We start from the raw sequence: 22,546 nt of genomic DNA, 5'->3' as shown, positions 1-22,546 counted from the left end.
ATGTTTTCTTCTTTCAGCTGCTTTTCTAACCCAAACTGTGTGTCTTGATGACACTACAGTAAAGTTTGAAATATGGGATACAGCTGGTCAAGAGCGATACCACAGCCTAGCACCAATGTACTACAGAGGAGCACAAGCAGCCATAGTAGTATATGATATCACGAATGAGGTAAGTACAAGTACATTTACAGTGAATCTGCTATGAATACCTATTTTGGGTATTTTATTAGAGAAAAGATTTTGAAAAATCTTTTTGATAGCCACTAGTGACATTTTAATGAAAGCTTTTGTGAATTAGAAAATCCGATCTTAAAAAAAGTAATATGGGGGCCAGTAGGTGCCTTAGTGGTTAAAGTGCTGGACTCCCACATGGCCAGACATAGTTCAAATCCCAGACCTGCGACTTGAAACTCACACCGGATCCAACAACCTGAGAGGAGAGTGGAGAAGGGATTGTGGCGTGGCCATTCCTCCTAAGGGGTGATTTCTCACTCGCTCGCTCTCTCTCTCTCTCTGGCGAGCACATGCCCTATAGCAAAAATCTCTCCCAAAAAAACGTAATATGAAAGTGTCTCTAGTAATAACAATAATCCTAAGATTTTTTTTTTTTCCCATGGAGTTATATTGGATGGTCTTTTGAAGCTGTGTCTTACAAAGAAACTTCCTAACCATATTTTGAAGCTGTGCCAAGTAGCTGTTTCTTTGTTTAACAGGAGTCCTTTGCAAGAGCAAAAAACTGGGTTAAAGAACTTCAGAGGCAAGCAAGTCCTAACATTGTCATAGCTTTATCAGGAAACAAGGCTGACCTAGCAAATAAAAGAGCTGTAGACTTCCAGGTATGTTGAATTTAAAGTTTTAACCTGAAGACATTTTTTTGTAAATTTTTATTTTGTATCCTCATCTGAATTAGTTAAAATTTTAAAACATTTAAATAGTAGAAGATGGAAATTTAAAAAAAATAATGTGAAGTACTACATGCAATAAAATATTTCTCCTAAGTAAACCTGAATTTTGGAATATCTTTATATTATTGAATGTACATATTGAATAAGTGGTTTTATTGACCTAAAACAATTATAAAATATTTTTTCACAAACAATGCAGCAATATCTAAAGCAAAACTTGTTAGCTGCTTATCCTAATATTCTTCCATTCCTACATATAGTTTCATTTGTTTCCTTTTCTGATCTTTCTCCGCTTATTTACCAATACTCGGCTACAGACACCTATTTACATAGGTGCACACGTGCACACCTGTGGAGCTTTCTTGAAAGGACATTCAAAAAATATAGCCTTAAAAAATCCAGCTTTTATGTTGTCCATGATAACTAGTGAAGAACATTCCTTGCTACAAATTAGATCAAGTTAGAGTCCTTTAAGAACAAAGCGAATCTGCTTAGACTTTGCACGTCTGCTCCTCTTCTCTTGCTCTGTAGCTTTTCTACCAGAGAAGTTGATTGTGGCCATTACGTATAAAACAGCAGTGACAGAATTTTAAAACATGTTTCTGATGATGACTCAGTAGATGGCATACATGCGCGAAGAGAAAGGAAGCTGATATTTCCTTCACCATTAGCTGTTAAGCTGACCATGTTACATGTAGTTTCATTTCATTTTTATGACAGCTCTGTAAGGTGTAGTATCGCTTGTACTGTTTCCAACATTGTTCTCAGCATAGAGTGGCTAAGAGACCACTGAAAGCACGTCAGGAGTGGCCCTGTCACTTAACAGTTAAAGGAAGGTCAGTTGTTCCCTCTTCAAATGAGAAAGGTAGTCCGTGAGGATCAAAGGCAGTGATGTATGTGAGCTGTAAAAGCATGACAGAAATGTAAGGCCGTACGAAATGCCCAGAGGAATGATTTATGATGTATTGAAAGTTATGGTGTAATAAAGTCATTAAAAATTAAACATGAGGGTGTCGTTTAGTGGTTAAAGCCAAAGTTAGCTATTTGGTTTCCATTTGTCTTCATTATAGATAATAAGCACAAGGAAAGAATTGCTATTGAGAACAAAGAATTTTATCTTTAAGATAGGAGAATCACCCACCCACGCCCCCAGCCCCGGAACTCATTTGAAAGTAGATTAAATGTGGGGCTGGCAGGTAGCGTGGTGGCAGTTCAAGTACTGAACCTAGTAGCTTGCTTTCTCACTTTCTCTCTTTTGCTGTTACTCTGTCCTTCTCATATCAATTAAAAATTTAAAGTAAATAAAATAATTCTTTTAAAAAAGAGAGAGATTAAATATAAGACCAGATGAATCAGAGTGGGATAGCTTAAGCCATTAAGGCCAAAAAATGGCCCACCTGCAGTAGAACGCACTACTAGACACTGATACTTGGTGGAATCAGGCCATATGGGAAGCCTGGAAACCTAGTTTCGGTTCCCATATCACCCCCTATAAGCCACATGTGTGGCGGCCTGTGCTCGTGCTCCCAGTTGCTCGGGTACCTGAGGCAAGAGAATTACAACACGGTGAGGCTCTCCAAAAACAATATGCCACACAGTGCTCTTACTTTGTTATCTCTTATTACACAGTTGTTAGTATTAGGTAAATATGTTGGAGTAATAATGAAGCCACTTTCTGTAAGAAAAAGAAAGCAAGTGTATGTCCGAGAGATACATCTCTTTTCTGCTCTGTAAACAGGAAGCACAGTCCTATGCAGATGACAACAGCTTATTATTCATGGAGACATCAGCTAAAACATCAATGAATGTAAATGAAATATTCATGGCAATAGGTAAGGTTAATACTGTTTCTCAGAACGTGAATATAGGCAAAACAAGTGTAGATGTATTTGGTTTGACTTTCTCCTTTAAAACATCTTGAAGTGAGTTTTTTTGTTTTGTTTTGTTTTGTTTTTATTTTAGGTTTTTGCCATAAGGCCTGTGCTCTTGCCAGAGAGCTACAGAGAGGGAAAGTGAAAAATTCTCTCTCTGGAGAGAGAGCTATGTTGCGATTCCTTCTCCATTCTCATCTCAGGATTTTGGACACATATACACACATGGCCTGCATGATTTTCAAGTCCCCAGGTCTGGGTCTCATACCATGGTCAGACATGTAGGAGTCCCTGCCCTAACTGCCATGCCACCTGCTGGCCCCCATATCTTGATTTTTTATTTTTTATTTTTTTTTTATGATTATACCACTTTACTAGGTTCTTCCACCAAGCAATGTGTTATTAATAATATTGTCAAACTCAAAAGGTTATTGCCTATTAAATGTAATGCAGAGATTTCACCAATAAATCAAGATTATTGTTAAATATGACGCAGAAAACACTTAAGGTTACAGGTTGATTTTTTTTTTTTTCTTTTTTTTGGAGAGGTTTTTGCTATAGGATGCATGCGCTCGCTAGAAAGACAGAGAGAGACAGAGAGACAGAAAGCGAGAAATCATCCCCCAAAGGGGATGGCCATGCTGCAATCCCTTCTCCATTCTCTTTTCTGGATCTTGGGTACACAAGCACACGCACCCGGCGTGAGTTTAAGCCACCAGGTCCGGTCCTCGAACCGCGACATAGCCATTATGCTAACTGCTGGTCCCGATTAATTATTTTAATGTAGACATTGTAAAGGAGATTTCCGGCATCAAGGCACAGGAGAAAAGACAGAAAGCAAAAAAAAGGGTCAGTGCTTCATGTAACTTCGGTAATTTGTTCTCACACAGTGCTTTTACCTTTGCTTTAAGGTACTTTTCAATGATGTGATTACTCTTCCACAGGTTTTGATTATAGGTAATAGAGTTGGAGTAATAATAAGCTTCCCATTTTTCTGCAACAAAAATAAAGGCTTTTCTATTTACCTTAAGCGCCTTCCATTGGTTTTAAGGTACATACTCTACTGAAAGGGCTACTCTGACTCTCAGAGTTTATGTCCTCCACAGTTTCCATGTACCTACCACCTTTCTCATTTATAATATTTTTTGTTATACAGCAGTGGTTCCTTTTTCTTTTTTGAGAGAGATTTTTGCTATACAGTACATGTGCTCGCCAGAAAAACAGAAAGTGTGAAATCACCCCACGGGGGGGTGGGGGAATGACCACATCGCAGTCCCTTCTCCTCTTGGGATGTTGGGCATACATGCATGCACACACACCCTGCATGAGTTTTAAGCCACTAGGTCCAGGACTTGAGCCATGGTGGACAACATGGGAGTCTGGTGATATAATCATTACTCCATCTGCACGTCCCAGCAGTGATTCTTAACTGGAGCGTCTGCATTCTTAATCCTAAACAGGAGATGCTCTTAAACTGAACTCATACAGATGAGCCAATTATTGGCCATATCAGAGGCTAAAGAAAACCTTATACGTGCTGCTAGTGCCCTTAACTGTTTTCATTACGTGACAGTTTAGTGGTGGCTCATTTGATGTGGAAAAATACTTACCTGCTCAGTATATGAAATGTATGGAAAAACCCAGACTTGAAGTTTGCTGAGGAAATACCAGTGTAGCTGTAAAGGATTGTGCAGCAGTTGTGCTCTTTTTACAGTCAGGACAGATGACACCCAGTCCCACAACTGAAGAGTTGAAAATAGGAAACAAGGAGATCCTAAGTTTCTCAAATCGGCCTGGACCTTAACTCTTCCTTACAGTATTAAGAGTCCATCAAGTGCGCTTTACTCTGTACTTTGTATTCATTGTACTAATTAAGGTCACCTTTCCAGTCACAAAATGGGCTTCATACTAGAAGGTTTTTTCCCCTTTTATTTTTGTGTGAGATTAGAATGTTTGCTTTCTTAAAAAAAATCCCAAGTGTAAATGGAATTGTAGCCTTTTCCTTATGAGATTAGTAACTTAAATCACACAGTACACTCATATCAATTCTGATCAATTCAGGGCCTAGAAAGTCCTCCTTACAGCTTATTTGTTTCCTCAGCCTCCTAATTTTACATGTCTAATTACAGAAAGTCCATAGAGGAGTATACTGAAGGGATAAAGGATCACTCAAATCCAGAGCTAATTTGGGATTAATTATATACAGTTTATAATGCTAGTCTATTTTGGGTCCAAAGTACTTCTGTTCATCTAGAGACGTTTTGTTAGAAATGCATTTGCCAGGACCAACAGGTGCGTAATGGTTATGTCATTAGACTCCCACATAGTCGACCGTGTTTTCGAGTCCCAGACCCAGCGGCTTAAAACTCAATGCTAGGTACGTGTACATGCATGCCCAAACTCCCAAGAAGAGAATAGAGGAGAAGGAATTGTGGCTTGGCCAACACCCCAGGAGGTGATTTCTCACTTCCTGTATCTCTGATGAGCGCACGTGCCCTGTAGCAAAAATCTCTCTTAAAAAAAAAAAGGAAGAAAGAAATGTATTTGCCTTGGAACCAGCAGGTAGTGTAGTGGTTACATCACTGGACTCCCACATGGCTGACCGTGGTTCGAGTTCCAGACCTGGCACCTTGAAACTCACATCGAGTGAGTGGAAGAGAAGGGGTTGTGGCATGACCATCCCCTCTAGGGATTGATTTCTTGCTTTCTCTTTTTGTCTCTCCGGCAAACACACGTGCCCTTTTGCAAAAATCTCTTTAAAAAATTTTTTTGGCCTGGAAAATTACCACTATATCACTGTTTATGCAACCATTCCTAGAGATGTAGCCCACGTGAAGACTTTTCATCCCAAACTTCAGTGCTCCTGGTTCCCAGACCCATTTCCCAGCCTAAAATCTAGAACTCTAACGCTGATTAATGGTCATGTCAGATGTATAGAAAAAAGGATAACAGATCCAAAATGCAGCAAGGCATTTAGATTTTGATGTGCAGCATATTCAGCTTCTGAGTAACCTGAATCTAGGCTGTGGTAAAGCTTAGAGTCTTACCAGAGTCGTCTGTCCGCAAAGCTGATACACACTAGTGGGCCCAGCCACCCTAATAGTCGGCACTCTTGGATATTTTAGTATTACTTCCTCCCTCAAAAAAATGAATCTAGCATATCAAGGATCTTAGAGATCAAAGCAGACTACATGAGTAGGTGAGTTTTTGAACCAGCAGATGGTGTAGTGGTTAACTTCACTGTACTCCCACATAGTCAACTGTGGTTTGAGTCCCGGACTTGGTGGCTTAAAATTCACGCTAGGCATGTGTGCTTGCGCGCCTAGCATCCTGAGAAAATAGAGAAGAAGGGATTGCAGTGTGGCCACCCCCCCCAAGGGGTGATTTCTCACTTTCTGTGTCTTTGTCTCTCTCTGGCAAGCGCACACGCCCTAGAGCAAAAAACCTCTCTCTCTTTCTTTTTTTTTTTTTTTAAGTGAATTTTTAATCAATGGGAGTACATACCAGAACGCAGCCATTAGCTGTATCTGACAAGACACGCTTCTCTGACTCAAACTTGGGAAATCGTTTCTGGAGATAAAGCCTTCAGGATCCAGTTCACTTGTATTGGTCATAGCCACTGGTAAATCAGCCTGGTACTTTTATCAGCACATAAGAGACAACAGATATTCTAAGACCGTGGAAGTCACAAAGGAAATATTGATAGATGTTATCTGTCATAATTGAGAGTGATAACTGAAGGACAGGCTTTATTGGGTAGTGGTGGTAAATTCTGACTTGTTTCAAAAAGTGCTTGTGCCAGTGCAGGGAACATTGATTATAACTTAAACTGACCTTTGTAATGAAATTGATTGCTCATCTTTATTGACTTAATTTTTTTTTTAAGTAACAGAAGTACCGATGGTAATGAAATACAGCACAACTTTTCTAGTATTATAATTAAATGTATTCAAAGAATTACATGTTACTCTATTCAGGTTTAAGAGTGTGTCTATAACTGGTTCCCTCGCTCAACACATACCAAGAAGTTTAACTCCCTTAGGATAGCAATTGTGTTTGAGGGTTTTGTGTTGTGTACTTGGTAAATGTTTGGAAAGAATGAATGCCGTGTGGTAATCGAAGGGTTATCTAACTAGAAAGAAAGATTATAAATAAGCAGACAAAAGTAATTTTAACATGAATATTCTAATTGTTTATTTTGATTCTTACCTCTCAGCTAAAAAGTTGCCAAAGAATGAACCACAGAATCCAGGAGCAAATTCTGCCAGAGGAAGAGGAGTGGACCTTACTGAGCCCACACAGCCAACCAGGAGTCAGTGTTGTAGTAACTAAGCCTCCAGTCTGAACTAGCTGGAATATTCTGCTTCCTACATGTCAGTAACAGTGGAATTGGCTCATTTAACCAGCCCAGTATGACTTCCAGAAAAAGAAGAGACTTACAATAGAGTCAGGTTTCTAATACAGAATTATTTTAAGTGTTTTGAACTTAATTTTTAATAACATGCATGTATCCCTCTGACTAATGTTTCACCACTAGAAAGGGAAAACGAGAACTCTGTACACTGTTTCTTTGGAAGGTCGAGGGGACCCTTTCTCATCACTAGGAACTAGACAAATGGCTGGCTACCTGGACCCATAGCCGGCCAGCCAGTTCCTCCAAACTGGCACAGTAGTCATCTATGAACGAGATTGTGGGATTTATCGATTTACTCTTTTAAAACATTCTTTTTTTTAGAATGAGAGTCTGAAGATATTTATGCTTAGCTACAGTATTCAGGAAAACGGTCATTTCTTCTGGTACCTATATTTAAAGTGTACATTCCACATTGAAAAAAAATATATCACAAAAACCCACAACTCAAGAGGTAACAAATAAACATAAATGGCATCTAAATTATAACCAGTCTTGTGTTTTTTAAAATGGGGTTTAAAAAGTCAAATGTAACCCCATTATGTTTTAAGACTAAGGAAACTGATAAGTGCATCTTAGCTGATGGTGTCTCCTTCAGATTTATGTTGGCTCTTCAACCAAGATGAAATGCACCAGGTGTCTGATTTCTGTTTAATCACTGCTGGCTATTACCTAGGTTTTGTTTGGGGACAGGGAGGGTTTTGTTCCCTTTGGACATGATAGTCAATGCACTAACAATTATGTACATTCAAACTTGATGATTTTAAATTTGACTTCAGCTGTACTGTAAATAGGGTACTGCATTGTAGTCTTCATATATGTCTTTCTTTCTGTAATATTTAAGAGTTGCTTAAAAGCATACAAAATGTACAGTTACTAAAACAGCTAATTATTTCTTTCTCTCTCCCTTTGAAAGAAAGGGGCTTCAGTTCCTACATGGCTAGAACCATAATAAACAATGTACCTGTAATTTGTAACATAAGGATTGCGATATGTTAGTAACAATCTTGCAGCCTTGTTTTCCAAAGTTCATTTTATTTTGATCAGTTCGGTATATTGCACTAATTATTTTAGGTATTTTCATTATATGAAATCTACCATGTGTCAGAGATGATTTAATCTATTTAAGTGTTGACTTGCTAGCAGGACTTGTACATTTACAGTAATTCGCAATTAGTAAGGAAAACAGTCCATCAGTGTTTAGTTTTATATTGAGGTGCTCAGGTTGGAATAAAGTGGTATAAAAAGCAAGTATTGTTTTTCCTCCTTTTCGGGCATAAAACGGCACGCACATATAAATGTTATCTAAAATCTGCTTTGGTGTTTACTGCATTCTTCAAAATTATTTGCATGGTGTTATAGATTACCCTATTCGGTTTATTGAAATACTGTCTTGGTGGCATTACATTTTAATGATCTGGATAATTGGAACCTTTTTTCTTTTTTATGTTAAAAACTGGTACTCACTTCCATTGAGAAATATCACCATAACTGTAACATTGTCTCTGGAGCCGGCCTCTAAAGCAGCATTGACAAGTTCATGGCTGACGTATTCAGCAGCACCTTCGTAGAAACTCTTAGCGCACGATTCTTTCCTGTTACAAGGTTCTTGGTTAATCCTTTTTGCTGCAGGCTTTTCTACATTTTCAAGGTTATAAGGACAATATTCAGAATACTTTGAATCAAGCACATTTTCCTTTGAATGAGGTTCATACTGAAACAGTACGTGGATGTCAGTTTCTGGCTCCGTGATGTTGGGGTCACCGGTTGTATACAGTAGAGGCTCATAGGATAAAGATGCGTTTTGTGTCGTAGAGTAGTATGTTTCTTTATACACGTGGAACATTGTCATCGCCAGCGCAGTGACTTCCTTTTTGTCCAGAACTTCCCAGAGTCCGTTAGTAGCTAAGATGAGGAACTGACATAAGTCATCTATTGGGATAGAAATAGTTTGAGGTGCTGGGATGATGGATTTTTTCAGTTTGAGATTTCCATGAAACCCAAGTCCTCGTGTGGTTTGCACTTGTCCTTCGAGGAGCCCGTAGGGTTCATTCGAACTAATCATTGCGCCGTTCTGCAGTACTCTCCTCCTCTCATTTATGTTTCGCGTCGTATGTTCTTTGGTTAGGCAGAAACCTTTCCCATTTCTGCATAAGACCACTTGCACGTTACCTAAAAAGATTATTTTTAAGAAGAAAAATTTTATCATGTGGATTTAATAGCCAGTTGTATCAAAATATGCTGCAATTTTGCTAATTCTGTGTTGTCCATGCCAAACAGCAAGACTAAAAATATTAATGTATGTAATATGTATATATTTAAGTTCATGCACATATTTCTTACATGAGAGACACCATCCCTATGAGGATCCTCTTGTCACTCTCCACCCCATTTCAGCCCACCCCAGTCATGGGCACATGAGTTCCCAGAGTGCTCAGGGAGGTCTCTGGATACAGGCCCAGAATCCCCTTGGGGTCCGCCTCACAGTGTGTCACATTTTAGCTCTTTACACCAGCAGCCCCCAAGTAATGTGTGTAATAATGATGTCCCTGCTAGGTGCTTTACAGTAATAGCATTTCAAACATGTCCTTAATTGCTAAGTAACTTTTTTTTATTTTTTTGGTTTTTCTTTTTGTGGGGGAGAGGTTTTTGCTATAGGGCACATGTACTCGCCGGAAAGACAGAGATAGACAGAAAATTAGAAATCACCCACCAGGGGGAGAGCCACACCGCAATCCCTTCTCCTCCGTTTTCCTCCTGGGATCTTGGGCATGCACACACAATACGCCTGGTGTGAGTTTAAGCTACCAGGTCTGGGACTTGAACCGTGGTCACCAACATGGGAGTCCAGCGACATAGCCATTATGCCAACTGCTGGTCTGCTAAGTAACTCTTAGTGTTTAAACACTGCTTAAAGTATTAAAATAACTGAAACAACAGGTAGTAACTGCTGCGAAAGTAATTTTTTTTTTTTTTTTTGGAGAGGTTTTCGCTATAGAGCACGTGAGCTCGCCAGACAGACAGAGACAGACAGACAGACAGAAAGTGAGAAATCACCCCCCAGAGGGGATGGCCATGCCGCAATCCCTTCTCTTCCATTCTCCTCTCGGGATCTTGGGCACGCACACACACACGCCCAGTGTGAGTTTAAGCCACCAGGTCCGGGACTCAAACCGCGGTCGACTATGTGGGAGTCCAGCGACATAGCCATTACGCTGGTCCCAGTAACATTTTTTTTTTTTAATTTTGCCAGACAGCATGTGCTCTGGAAAGGTTGAGAAAGCAGGGCCAGCAGGTAACAAATTTAAGGTGCTGGATTTCTACATGGCATGGCTAGCTGTAGTGTGAGTCCCAGACCTGGCAGCTTGAAAATCACACTGGGGGCCAACAGGTGGCGGAGTGGTTAAAGGCACTGGACCCCGCTCCCACATAGCCAGCTGTGGTTTGAGTCTCAGACCTGGGGGCCTGCCTTCTCACTTTTCTTTTCTCTCTCTCCCTCCCTCCCTCTCTGGCCAAATTTAAATAAATAAACTTATAAATTTAAATAAAATTTATTTTTAATGGGAATTTTTTTTTTTTTTTTTAATCACACTGGGTGCATACATGCCCAAAATCTTGGCCATCCTTCCTGGGTTGTCATTCCTCACTTTCTGTCTCTCTGGCAAGCTCATACACCCTGTAGCAAAAATCTCTGAAAATCGTTAAAAATGAGATGGCATAACAATAGAACTGTATGAAATAGGTAATAGGCGACCATCATTAAGTTAGAGCCTTTGGTTGAAAACCGAAATCTTGAAAGTTGGTTGTAGTCCGTTCACTGTTCAGAAAACCTGTGATGTATGATTCTTTGAAATCTTTCAACGTGCCCTGAACAAATGGAGGGGTGGTTGTATTACTAGAACTTTCTTTGGTTTATTTTATTTTACTTATTTTTTTAGAGAGAAATTTTTGCTATCAGGCGCATGAGCTCGCCAGAGAGACAGACAGAAAGTAAGTATTCACCCTTCGGGTGAGTTCATCGTCCGCGTTTGTAGTTTTATTGATATTTCTTATTAACTTTTTATACTGCTGATCATTCTACTAAGATTCTGCAGAAGGCAAATCAGTAAACTTTTTTTTTTTTTTTTGGTCAGAGGGTGTGTGCACTCGCCAGAGAGAGAGAGTGAGAGCTTCCATGGGCCATGGAAACACCATGGTCCTTTTTTCTTCATTTCCTCATCTCATCAGGATTTGGGGGGCGTGCGCACACACACACATCCAGTGTGTCTTTCAAGCTGCTGGACCCAGAATTTGAACCGTGGCTGTTTGTGAGGGATCCAGCTCTTAGTACACAGTGCTGGCTAGACCACACAGCCAGCCCAGTCCAGTTTCAGCTGGCTTCATTGTAAAGTTACTGTTGGCAAAGCAAGATGGAGTCCGATTTAATATGCCGACTGGGTAAGCAGTCATTCTCTTAGGAGGTCATACGGGTTTTATTTGTTCTAGTTTGTTAGGGTATGCTCACTCGCTGGACAGAGAGAGGAAAAGTGGGAAATCACCCCCTGGGGGGATGGCCGCACGGTGATCCTGTCTCCTCCATTCTTTTCTAGGGAGACTGGGCGTGCACGCAAACGCACTGGGCACGTTTTTCAAGCTTCCAGGTTCAGGAACAGAACCTGTGGGTGATTTTTCGCTTTCTATCTTCTCTGGCAAGTGTATGTGCCCTATAGTAAAAAATCTCTCTACAAAAAAAAAATAAAATAAATTTAACAACAAAAAGTTAAGACCTCTGCAGTAAAAACTACATCACTGAACATTTTAAAGTAAACATGAATACATGGAGAGACAGTAACTGAATCTGAAGATTTAATATTGTTGATAAAACTTTCAAAATTGGGGGCCAGCAAGTAGCGTGGTGATGAGGGCACTGGATCCCCACGTGGCTGACCACAGTTCAAGTTCTGGGCCTGGAGGCTTGCTGTCTCACTTTCCCTTTTTCTTTCTCTCTGGGTGAGCACATGAGCCCTGTGGAAAAATTTAAAATAATAATAATAAAAATAAATATTTTTTAAAACTCTCCAATTAATCTATAAATTCAACACACTATCAAAATATTAGCTGAATCTTTTTGAGAAGTGAACAGATTTTATTATTTTACATTTCATATGTAGAAACAAGGCATCCAGAATAGCCAACGCAATATTCAAAAAGAAAACATGAGAGGTTCACGCTTAACACTTTCAAAATCTACTGTAAAGCGTCAGCAATGTGGTATTGGCATAAGGGTAGACTTACAGGTTGGTGGAATAGAATCGAGACCTTAGACATAAGCTCTTACATTGGTCAATGACAGCAGTTCATCGTTTTCAACAGCAGCAACAGGACAATACAATGGGACACAACACAGTCTTTATGGTGAGTGGTACTGGGACAACTCGATGTCCCCTTCCGAAAGAATGAAGTTAGGCCCCTATCTCATGACACATCAAGGTAATCTACATTGAATTACAGATTTGAATGGAAGAGATTTTATACCAACTTAGAATACTTTTTCTTGGGAGAAAACAAAGGTCTAACTTTTTGTGACCTTGGATTAGGTGAGGATGTCTTAGATTTGACACTGACAGTACAAGCAATACCAATGAAATTGATAAATTGGACTTCAAAATTAAAATCATTTTGGCTTAAAGGATATCATAAAGAGTTAAAAAAAAAAACTGGAATGGAAGGAAAAATTGCCAGTCATATGTCTGCTAAGGCTCGTCCATGTTGGCATAATCTGGTACTGGATGAGGCTGAGGGCGAGTGGGAGGCCCAAGTTTATTTCCTAGGCTACCCTAAACTGGCTAGGGCTGGTGGCATGTGCCTGCAATCCTGGCTCCCCAGAAGACTCGGTCAGAAGGATCCTGACACGGTTAGACCCTGTCAAAAATGTCTCCCTCTCTGTCTCTCATAAACAAACTTTAAAAACAAAATAAAACCGGTTCACAATAAGTGGACCTGATTCAAAAACATGAAATACGTTCTTTATAAATGTGTGTGTGTATTTTTTTTTTATTTCATGGCTGAAAAACCACTTCAAGTGCTGTCTTTCAGACACACTTTTTTTTTTAAAGAAATTTTTGCTATAGGGCATGCGTTCACCAAAGAGACAGAAAGTGAGAAATCACCCCCCAGGGGGGATCGCCGTGTTACAGTCCTTTCTCCTCCATTCTTGGGATTTTGGGCGCGTGTGCGTGCACACGCACACACATATACCACACGTCCAACGTGAGTTTTAAGCCTCCGGGTCCAGGATTTGAACCACAGTCGACTATGTGGGAGTTGGCAACATAACCGTTACTCCATCTGCTGATCCCCAGGAGCACTTTTGTAGTATGAATCGGGACCTCAGAGTCTCCCTTTTGCAATGTGATTTTTTTCACACACACGTGTTTTCCATTAAAATGCAGGATGGAGGCAGCCCCGTGACAGTGGTAATGCACTGCTCAAGAGAAGCCATATCCTTCATGATGACTGGTTCAAAGCCTGAGCTCAGTCAGCCTGGAACATGCTGGACGTGCATGCAGGTGTCCAAGATTTGATGAACTAAAGAACTGAAAGAGTCTTGCAGTGTGACCAGACCCTGTGCAAGGTGCTCATCTCTCTCTCTCTCCCTCTCTGTAGCTCTCTGTCTTGTGTATGGCTATGCTCTATTGCAGATAAAGAGGAGAGCATAAGGAAAAAGTGAAATCCAGGATGCCTGAATGAAACAGTTTAATGTAGGTCCGTAGGCCTGGAAATTACATCCAACACTTGACCTGACAGTTAGAACCAATACAACGACATCAAGTCTAGAAGTAGTGAATCATGGTACACTATATATTTAATAGTATTGTTCACTTTTTAGATACTGAATATTTCATAATTTCTCATTTAATTGTATAAGAACACTAATATCGAGTCATATTTTTTCTTTTTAAATTTTTTTTTAATTTAAGCCATTATATCTGGAACTCAGGACTCAAACCATGTAGTGAACCCTGTGGGATCCATCTCCCATAAGCACCAGACCATGGGCTGGCCATCTATTAATATTTTGTAATAGAATTCATGATTTCAAGAATATGAGTCTATTCTTACTCAGATTGGCCTGAAATTTGAAAACCATCGGTCCATGAAATAGGCCTGCTCCGAAGCCGTTTGGAACTTCATTACAGAGACTGAACTGACAATGATGCAAAGGCAATTGGCATTGCATTTAGCCTCTCCGTATCACCAAGTCTGGAGTCTCATTTTGGGCTCAGAAGCAGAGTTGGATCAAAATCAGATTGAATGTCAGGGCCCTTGACATTTTAACAGTCTTTGTGATTATCGGATCTTTACAACAGTCTCTGTCACAAAGTCCCACTCCCTGAGGCCCTGCCTCCTCAGACTGTCAAAGTAATCTTATTGAGAGGTAGTATGATACAGTGGGACTGATTTTCAGCTCCACTTCCTATTACCTCCAAGACCTTGAGCAAATTACCTCACCTTTCGAAGCTTTCAACTTCTCATTCAAAATGTCGGGTTAACAATCCTGACCTATCATTAGATATCAGACTTCTCGTTAGGTTAAATGAAGAAATTAGTCAATATTCAGTAAGTAGACACTATTATTAGTAATGATTTTATCCCTGAAAGATGTTGTGAAAACTTAGCTAAGCATTTCATACAGCATAGAACTCAGGTTAACTTTGCTAACGCTGTTTCATCTCTGGGTTTTTCATTTTGGAAAATGTTTAAGCTAAGACTTTAAACATTGAAGGTCAGAATAATTCCTTTCTGGAGACCAGCAGATGGCATAAAGGTTACATCGCTGGACTCCCATGTACTCAACTGTGGTTTGAGTCCCGGACCCGGCAGCTTAAAACTCAATGCTGAGCACCATGTGTGAGCCTGCCCAGGATCCTAAGAAGAGAATGTAGGAGAAGGGATTTCGACGCGGCCATTTCCCCTGGGGGATGATTTCTTGATTACTGCCTCTCTGGGTCTCTGGAGAATATACACGCCCTATAGCAAAAATCTCTAAAAAAGAAAAGAAATAATTACTTTTTGAAATCAAAAAAGAATACAACTAACTTTTTGGAGAAGAGAATACACGATCATAAAACAGGCATGAACTGTTACTCTGATAAGAAACTGGTATTACTTGGCCAGTGAACATGGCAGTGGCCTGCTCCAAATGTGTTAGTCACATAACTGACCAGTATAACCAGAGAAGCATGCTGACGATAATCAAAGATTTTCTCATCCTCCTGAAAAAGAAAGCATATGGAATTTTTAAAATTTTGTTCAAGTCTAAGCAAATGTGTATTTTTCAACTTTGTTTTTCGTATTTGTCTTTCATTGGTAACTCTTATCTCTGCCTCATTTGAAAAAAAATAATGGTTCTTGTCACGTAAGTTTATATCTGTTTTACTTTTTGGGGGGCGGGGGGGTGGTTTTTGCTATAGGGCACGTGCCCTCGCCAGAAGGAGACAGAAAGCGAGAAATCACCCCCCGGGAGGATGGCCACGCCGCAATCCGTTCTCCTCCATTCTCCTCCCGGGATCTAGGGAACGCATACGCGCGTGCCCAGTGTGAGTTTAAGCCACCGGGTCCGGGACTCGAACCATGGTCAACTACATGGGAGTCCAGCGACGTAGCCATTACACCAACTGCTGATCCCTCTGTTTTCTTTGAAAAAAAATACAATTTATTTTTTGACTGAAATATGCACTTAAACTGCATTTGTTGTTTCTGTAATGGATCAATGCAATTGGCAGACACTAATCAGTCAGTAAATGATAACCACTAAAACATTCTGGAAGCATGAGCGGTTTTTGCCGCAAGGAATAAAACGCGTGAAGGTGTTATTGGGTGCTATTTAATGTACCTACCAGCGTTTGCAATGTGTAACACTCCAGAAATCATTTGTTCCATCAGCTGGGAAGAGGAGCTGTCTGACAGCGTATCGTAGTTACTGGTTCTCCAGTTCCTGGTAGCGTAAAGACCTCTACTTTTGCCTTCCAGTATACAAGTAACTGCAGAGCAACCACTCCATAGAACCCTGGACGCTTCTTTTCTTCCAAGACGTAAAAGCCTATCCATTCTCCAAAACGCTTTTGCAAAGGCTTTGTGTATGCCCTCATACTCACAGCTCTTTTTGGCATTCTTGTCCATTTGTGCATGGAAGAGAAAAAGTCTTCTATTGCTGTGTACTCTTCTCTAAACACCGTGTGGAAGGAATTGATGACCTGTTGCTCTTCCGGTGTCATTTGGTAGGAAGGATCCAATTTGGAAAGTTGGTGAAGAAGTAAAATGGGAAGTTCCATGGATGCTAAGTCCGCCGATGAGGAGCCATGATGTCCATCAAACATCCCCAGAAAACACACGTTGGGTTTATTGCCAAAATTATTCACTATTGTGAACATATCATTCATATCGGCTTTCCACGTAGAATTCCTGTCTTCACAAATGGCTAGTCCTTTAATTAAGACATGGCAGATTTGGGGGGAATATGTGGAACTCCCGTCAAGGTTGTCAAAAATTTTATAGTATGCTGGTATTTTTTTCTTCCAAAGTAGCTCAAAAGCATAATTGATGCTCTGTAGGATTTTTTCCGTCAATGTAAAAGATGACAACAGTTTGGAAATGATTAACTGCCTCTGCATAGCAGTCGCGGAGGGCAAGGGTTTCCTTCCGCCCAACCAGTGAAAGCCCAGTGTGGCCAGGGCTATATGTTGCTTTTTGTGGAAAAAGACACCTCTTACATCGACCTCATGTTTGCACGTGGAACAGGGTAACGTGATGGTTTCATCGTAGATTTGCCGCTCATCATCGAGTTCGATGTCTTCCGATGGTTTCGACTTTTTCCTTTTACCACGTCGTCTTCTGAGTGAACGTGGGATTCCCTCGTTTGAATTAAGTGTCGATGTTCTCATATTCCATTTCTTTGATTTCCAAAACACCCTGCCAATGGGAAGAAAGATATTTACATGTGATGCATGATGCAAGGAAAATCTCTTCAAGGAGGCCTTTCTTGCCATTTGCTTTGGCTCCTCACAACTCTAGACAGAGCTATAGTTGGATATTGTGACTTGCCATTCCGTGCTTCTCCCCAGAAGGCACTCAAAGTGCTCAGTTACTTGGTAATTGACCTGTGTGCACCTGAAATAAATCAGGCAAAATCTCCACCAACTCAACTAGACATCTAAACAAATACTCAGAGAAATCACGCGGTTTTATCTGTGGCACATGAAAGTATTTGAGACCTGAGATTTTTTTTTAAAGAATTATTTTACTTAACTAACTTTCTTTATTTTAATTTGACCTGAAAGGGACAGAACAAGAACGAGAGTGAGAAAGCAAGTCACCAGGTCCAGAACTCGAACCGTGGTCAGCCATGCGGGTGTCCAGTGCCCTTAACCGCCACACCACCAGCTGGCCCAAAGACCTGAGATTTTTATTTCAAATAATAGTGTAATTACTTTTATACTACGTTTTGTCTGGCTTAAAATTCTTTCATCCTAATTAGAGCATTTAGAAGAAAATGAATGAGGCATGCCAAAAACAAGCAGAATAATGAAAAGAATTGATAGTAAGAATGTAATTAATTAATTAACTTATTTATTTATTTATTATTGCTATAAGGCACAGGTACTTGACTGGGACAGAAAGAGGGCTAGTGAAAAATGAGAAAGGACCCCTCCACCCCAGGGGAATGGCTATATCACCATCCCTTCTCCAGTCTCCTTGGAATTTTAGGCATGCACACACACATGCCCAATGTGTCTTTCAAGCCACTGGGACAGGTCTCAAACCACACTTTCGTCCATGTGGAATCCAGCTGCCTTAACCAACATGCCACCTGGCTGGCCCAGGATTTAATTAATTGATTAATTTTTTTGCTATGGGGTGCATGTACGCACCAGAGAGAGAGAAACAGAGCGGGGGGAAAGTGAGAAATCACCACCCCATGAGGGTGGTCACACCACGATGCCCTCTCCTCCATTCTTCTGGGATTTTGGACATGCACCTGCAGTGTCTTGCAGGCCACCAGGTCTGAGACTCACACCATTCCTTTGGCTATGTGGAATTCAGCACCTTAATCACAACAACACCAGTTGGCCCCAGAATCAAATATTTAAAGACTACATTATAATAGTGTTAAAGAGGTGTGAGCCTCAGACAGGAAAGAAAAGCTGTGGAGGTGGATACGTTTCTGGAGAGCAGGCACACGGCCCTCTACTGCATAGCAGAGCACCTAGCACAGTGCTCAGCACGTAAGACCCTTCTTATTCATAGCGTGCACAATTTCTAGGTCATCAGCTCTGTCTAGGGATCTATGGACAGTTAGACACTTGAAAAAAAATGCTTTGGTTATGAAATACTGTTTGGGGAGTGGAGTGATAGGGTACATAGGATCTTGGGAGACAGAAAACAGAGGGAAAGTGAGGAAGCACCCCCAAGGGGAGATGGCCACACTGCAATCCCTTCTCCTCCATTCTCCTCTCAGGGTTTTGGGCATGTTGCTCGTGCACCTGGTACCCGGGTTCCAGACTCAAACCCCACAGTCAGGCGTATGCGATCTAGCTGCCTTAACTTCTGGGCCATCTGATGGACCCTGGTTATAAAATGTAAAACCTTACAGAATCAAAGTTAGTCAACAATATGTAAAAATGTACACCCACGTGAAAATAAATTAAAATTTCCTGACCTGAGGGACCAGCAGTTAGTGTAATGACTATGTCACTGGACTCCCATGTAGTCGACCGCAGTTGAGTCCCAGTGGCTTAAAACTCAAGCCAGGCCCATGTGCATGTGTGTCCAAAATCCCAAGAATGGAGGAGGGGATTGTGACATGGCCATCCTCCCTTGGGGGTGATTTCTTGCTCTCTGTCTCTCAGCAAGCACATGTGCCCCTATTAAAAAAAAAATGACCCTCTCAATAAATAAATAAAAGGATGGAACCAAGGACCAAACCCCACCAAGTGTCCCACCAAGGGACCTAGCCCTTCATCCAGCTAGGAACAGCATCATGAGACTGGAGAAACTGCCTGGAGAAATTCACAGTTGAGAGGTATCAAAGATTCCACGGCAAACCCAAGCAAGCCGTCAGTCAGCAGGCGAAGAGGAAGAGGACACGGCCGGAGAAATAGTGAAGCAGAGACGGAGGAAGCAACTGGCCGCTATCAAAGTTGGTGAGCTCCTTTGGCCAAAATGTATCTTCCTTCCTTCCTTTTTGCCATAGAGTGTGTGCACTCACCAGAAGGAGACAGAAAAAGAGAAAGTGAGAAATCACCCCCCAATGGGGGTGATCATGCCACAGTCCCTTCTCCATTCTCCTCCTGGATTTGAGTACGCACACGCTCAAGCCACTGGGACAGGTCTCAAACCACACTTTCGTCCATGTGGAATCCAGCTGCCTTAACCAACATGCCACCTGGCTGGCCCAGGATTTAATTAATTGATTAATTTTTTTGCTATGGGGTGCATGTACGCACCAGAGAGAGAGAAACAGAGCGGGGGGAAAGTGAGAAATCACCACCCCATGAGGGTGGTCACACCACGATGCCCTCTCCTCCATTCTTCTGGGATTTTGGACATGCACCTGCAGTGTCTTGCAGGCCACCAGGTCTGAGACTCACACCATTCCTTTGGCTATGTGGAATTCAGCACCTTAATCACAACAACACCAGTTGGCCCCAGAATCAAATATTTAAAGACTACATTATAATAGTGTTAAAGAGGTGTGAGCCTCAGACAGGAAAGAAAAGCTGTGGAGGTGGATACGTTTCTGGAGAGCAGGCACACGGCCCTCTACTGCATAGCAGAGCACCTAGCACAGTGCTCAGCACGTAAGACCCTTCTTATTCATAGCGTGCACAATTTCTAGGTCATCAGCTCTGTCTAGGGATCTATGGACAGTTAGACACTTGAAAAAAAATGCTTTGGTTATGAAATACTGTTTGAGGAGTGGAGTGATAGGGTACAGAGGCTCTTGGGAGACAGAAAACAGAGGGAAAGTGAGGAAGCACCCCCAAGGGGAGATGGCCACACTGCAATCCCTTCTCCTCCATTCTCCTCTCAGGGTTTTGGGCATGTTGCTCGTGCACCTGGTACCCGGGTTCCAGACTCAAACCCCACAGTCAGGCGTATGCGATCTAGCTGCCTTAACTTCTGGGCCATCTGATGGACCCTGGTTATAAAATGTAAAACCTTACAGAATCAAAGTTAGTCAACAATATGTAAAAATGTACACCCACGTGAAAATAAATTAAAATTTCCTGACCTGAGGGACCAGCAGTTAGTGTAATGACTATGTCACTGGACTCCAATGTAGTCGACCGCAGTTGAGTCCCAGTGGCTTAAAACTCAAGCCAGGCCCATGTGCACGTGTGCCCAAAATCCCAAGAGAAGAATGGAGGAGGGGATTGTGACATGGCCATCCTCCCTTGGGGGTGATTTCTTGCTCTCTGTCTCTCAGCAAGCACATGTGCCCCTAAAAAAAAAAAAAATGACCCTCTCAATAAATAAATAAAAGGATGGAACCAAGGACCAAACCCCACCAAGTGTCCCACCAAGGGACCTAGCCCTTCATCCAGCTAGGAACAGCATCATGAGACTGGAGAAACTGCCTGGAGAAATTCACAGTTGAGAGGTATCAAAGATTCCACGGCAAACCCAAGCAAGCCGTCAGTCAGCAGGCGAAGAGGAAGAGGACACGGCCGGAGAAATAGTGAAGCAGAGACGGAGGAAGCAACTGGCCGCTATCAAAGTTGGTGAGCTCCTTTGGCCAAAATGTATCTTCCTTCCTTCCTTTTTGCCATAGAGTGTGTGCACTCACCAGAAGGAGACAGAAAAAGAGAAAGTGAGAGAAATCACCCCCCAATGGGGGTGATCATGCCACAGTCCCTTCTCCATTCTCCTCCTGGATTTGAGTACGCACACGCACAGGCCCAGGGTGATTTTCAAGCCACTGGATCTGGACTCATGTGGGAACCCAGTAAGTACCTCAACCATCATGCCACCTGCTGTCCCATCTCAATTTTTTTTTAAGTTTATTTAACTTATTTCATGAGCGAAAAGAAGGAGAGAGACCATTGACAGGGTTTCCACAGTCTGACCATCTTTCCCCAGGCTCCTTTTCAACCGGATCCCAGGGACACTGGGTGTATTCAGGTCGACCCAGAATCTGAACCCAGGCCTCACACACGTGGCTGCAGCATCACTCAAGGTTTTACCACATGCCTCAGAGCACCGGCTCTCCAATATTTCTAACTGATATTTTGGGAGTAATAAGTCATGCAAAGGGTGCATTTTTTTCTTTTTTTAGAGAGATTTTTGTTATAGGGTGTATGCACTTGCTGGGGAGACAGTGAGAGCGAGACAGACAGAAAGCAAGAAATCATCCTCCAGAGGGGTGGCCATGCCACAATCCCCTCTCCTCCATTCTCCTCTCGGAATCTTGGCACACACGCACATGCGCCCAGAGTGAGTTCCAAGTCACCAGGTCCAGGATTCAAACTGCAGTCGACCACATGGGAGTCCAGTGAGTGACCATTACACCATCTGCTGGTCTCGTAGTTTTTACGAGCCTTTATGGACTAGGACTATTGAAATAATATAAAACACCATAATACTATGTTCTACCCAAAGTCAGTCCTTCCTGTCATACCGCAATTTCTCCATATGTAGGAGGTCGTCATGAAATAGCTCTTTCACACATGAAGCTGTTCTTAAAGTGACAGGTATCAGGTTTTTCCATTCATTCATTTATCCATCATAATAAACAAGATATAAATTCAGCAGAATAAGAAGAGAGGGATGGGGGGCCTCTTCTGTAGAAGGTAAAGGATTCTATCCCCCCTCATGGTATAGTTTAACAGGAAATCAGTGTTTCCTTTGATTACTAATGAAGTAGAGCGAAAAGACTAGATATAATTGCTCATCAGCTACATTTGTCACCCAACCAAAACCAAGACTATTCACCTTAAAGCACTATTCATTTCCATGTTTCCTTGAAAGAGGTACTTATCTCGAGTTCTGTTCACGCCTCTGCTCCTCCAACCTGAGGAGGGATGGTGGCCGTGACTGACAGCAGTGACAAAGGCAATGGGATAGTGAAGGTGGCAGCGCGGGGAGCCCCCTGGCTGGCAGCAAGCCCCTGTGGAATGTTCACTGTAGCACCTGGAACCTCGCTCGGAACTCTGTGATGCAGGAGCGTGAAGCAATAAGGCTGTGATTTACACTAAGTAACAAACTTGCCTGCAAAATTCTGAAAGGAGGGCGAGTCCTGTGCCCTAGTGGTTAAGGGAACTGGATCCCACAAGGCTGAAAACGGCTCGACAAGTGGGTCCGGCAGGTAGTGTGGCATG

At 41.7% G+C, this 22,546-nt stretch overlaps 2 protein-coding genes across 3 annotated transcripts in view; one reads left to right on the top strand and one right to left on the bottom strand.

The window, feature by feature from the left end:
* The window catches only part of RAB5A (RAB5A, member RAS oncogene family), a 32,948-nt gene extending 24,510 nt beyond the window's left edge, over positions 1-8,438 (top strand). For both annotated transcript variants that reach the window (XM_006161865.2, XM_027765681.1), the window contains exons 3-6: positions 18-169; positions 714-836; positions 2,644-2,737; positions 6,993-8,438. In XM_006161865.2, the coding sequence (XP_006161927.1) occupies positions 18-169; positions 714-836; positions 2,644-2,737; positions 6,993-7,108 (485 nt within the window). In that variant the 3' untranslated portion in view covers positions 7,109-8,438. The remainder of the gene's footprint in view (positions 1-17; positions 170-713; positions 837-2,643; positions 2,738-6,992) is intronic.
* PP2D1 (protein phosphatase 2C like domain containing 1) lies at positions 7,814-22,334 on the bottom strand. The gene is given in 4 exon segments (XM_006161866.2): positions 7,814-9,359; positions 16,067-16,334; positions 16,337-17,138; positions 22,161-22,334. Coding segments are annotated over 4 exon segments (1,821 nt in total). The 5' UTR covers positions 22,184-22,334; the 3' UTR covers positions 7,814-8,631.
* Positions 22,335-22,546: the final 212 nt, after the last annotated feature.

The sequence above is a fragment of the Tupaia chinensis genome, unplaced genomic scaffold, assembly GCF_000334495.1.
Source record: "Tupaia chinensis unplaced genomic scaffold, TupChi_1.0 Scaffold139389_1, whole genome shotgun sequence".
Lineage (NCBI taxonomy): Eukaryota > Metazoa > Chordata > Mammalia > Scandentia > Tupaiidae > Tupaia > Tupaia belangeri.
This window is presented reverse-complemented; position numbering and strand designations above follow the sequence as displayed.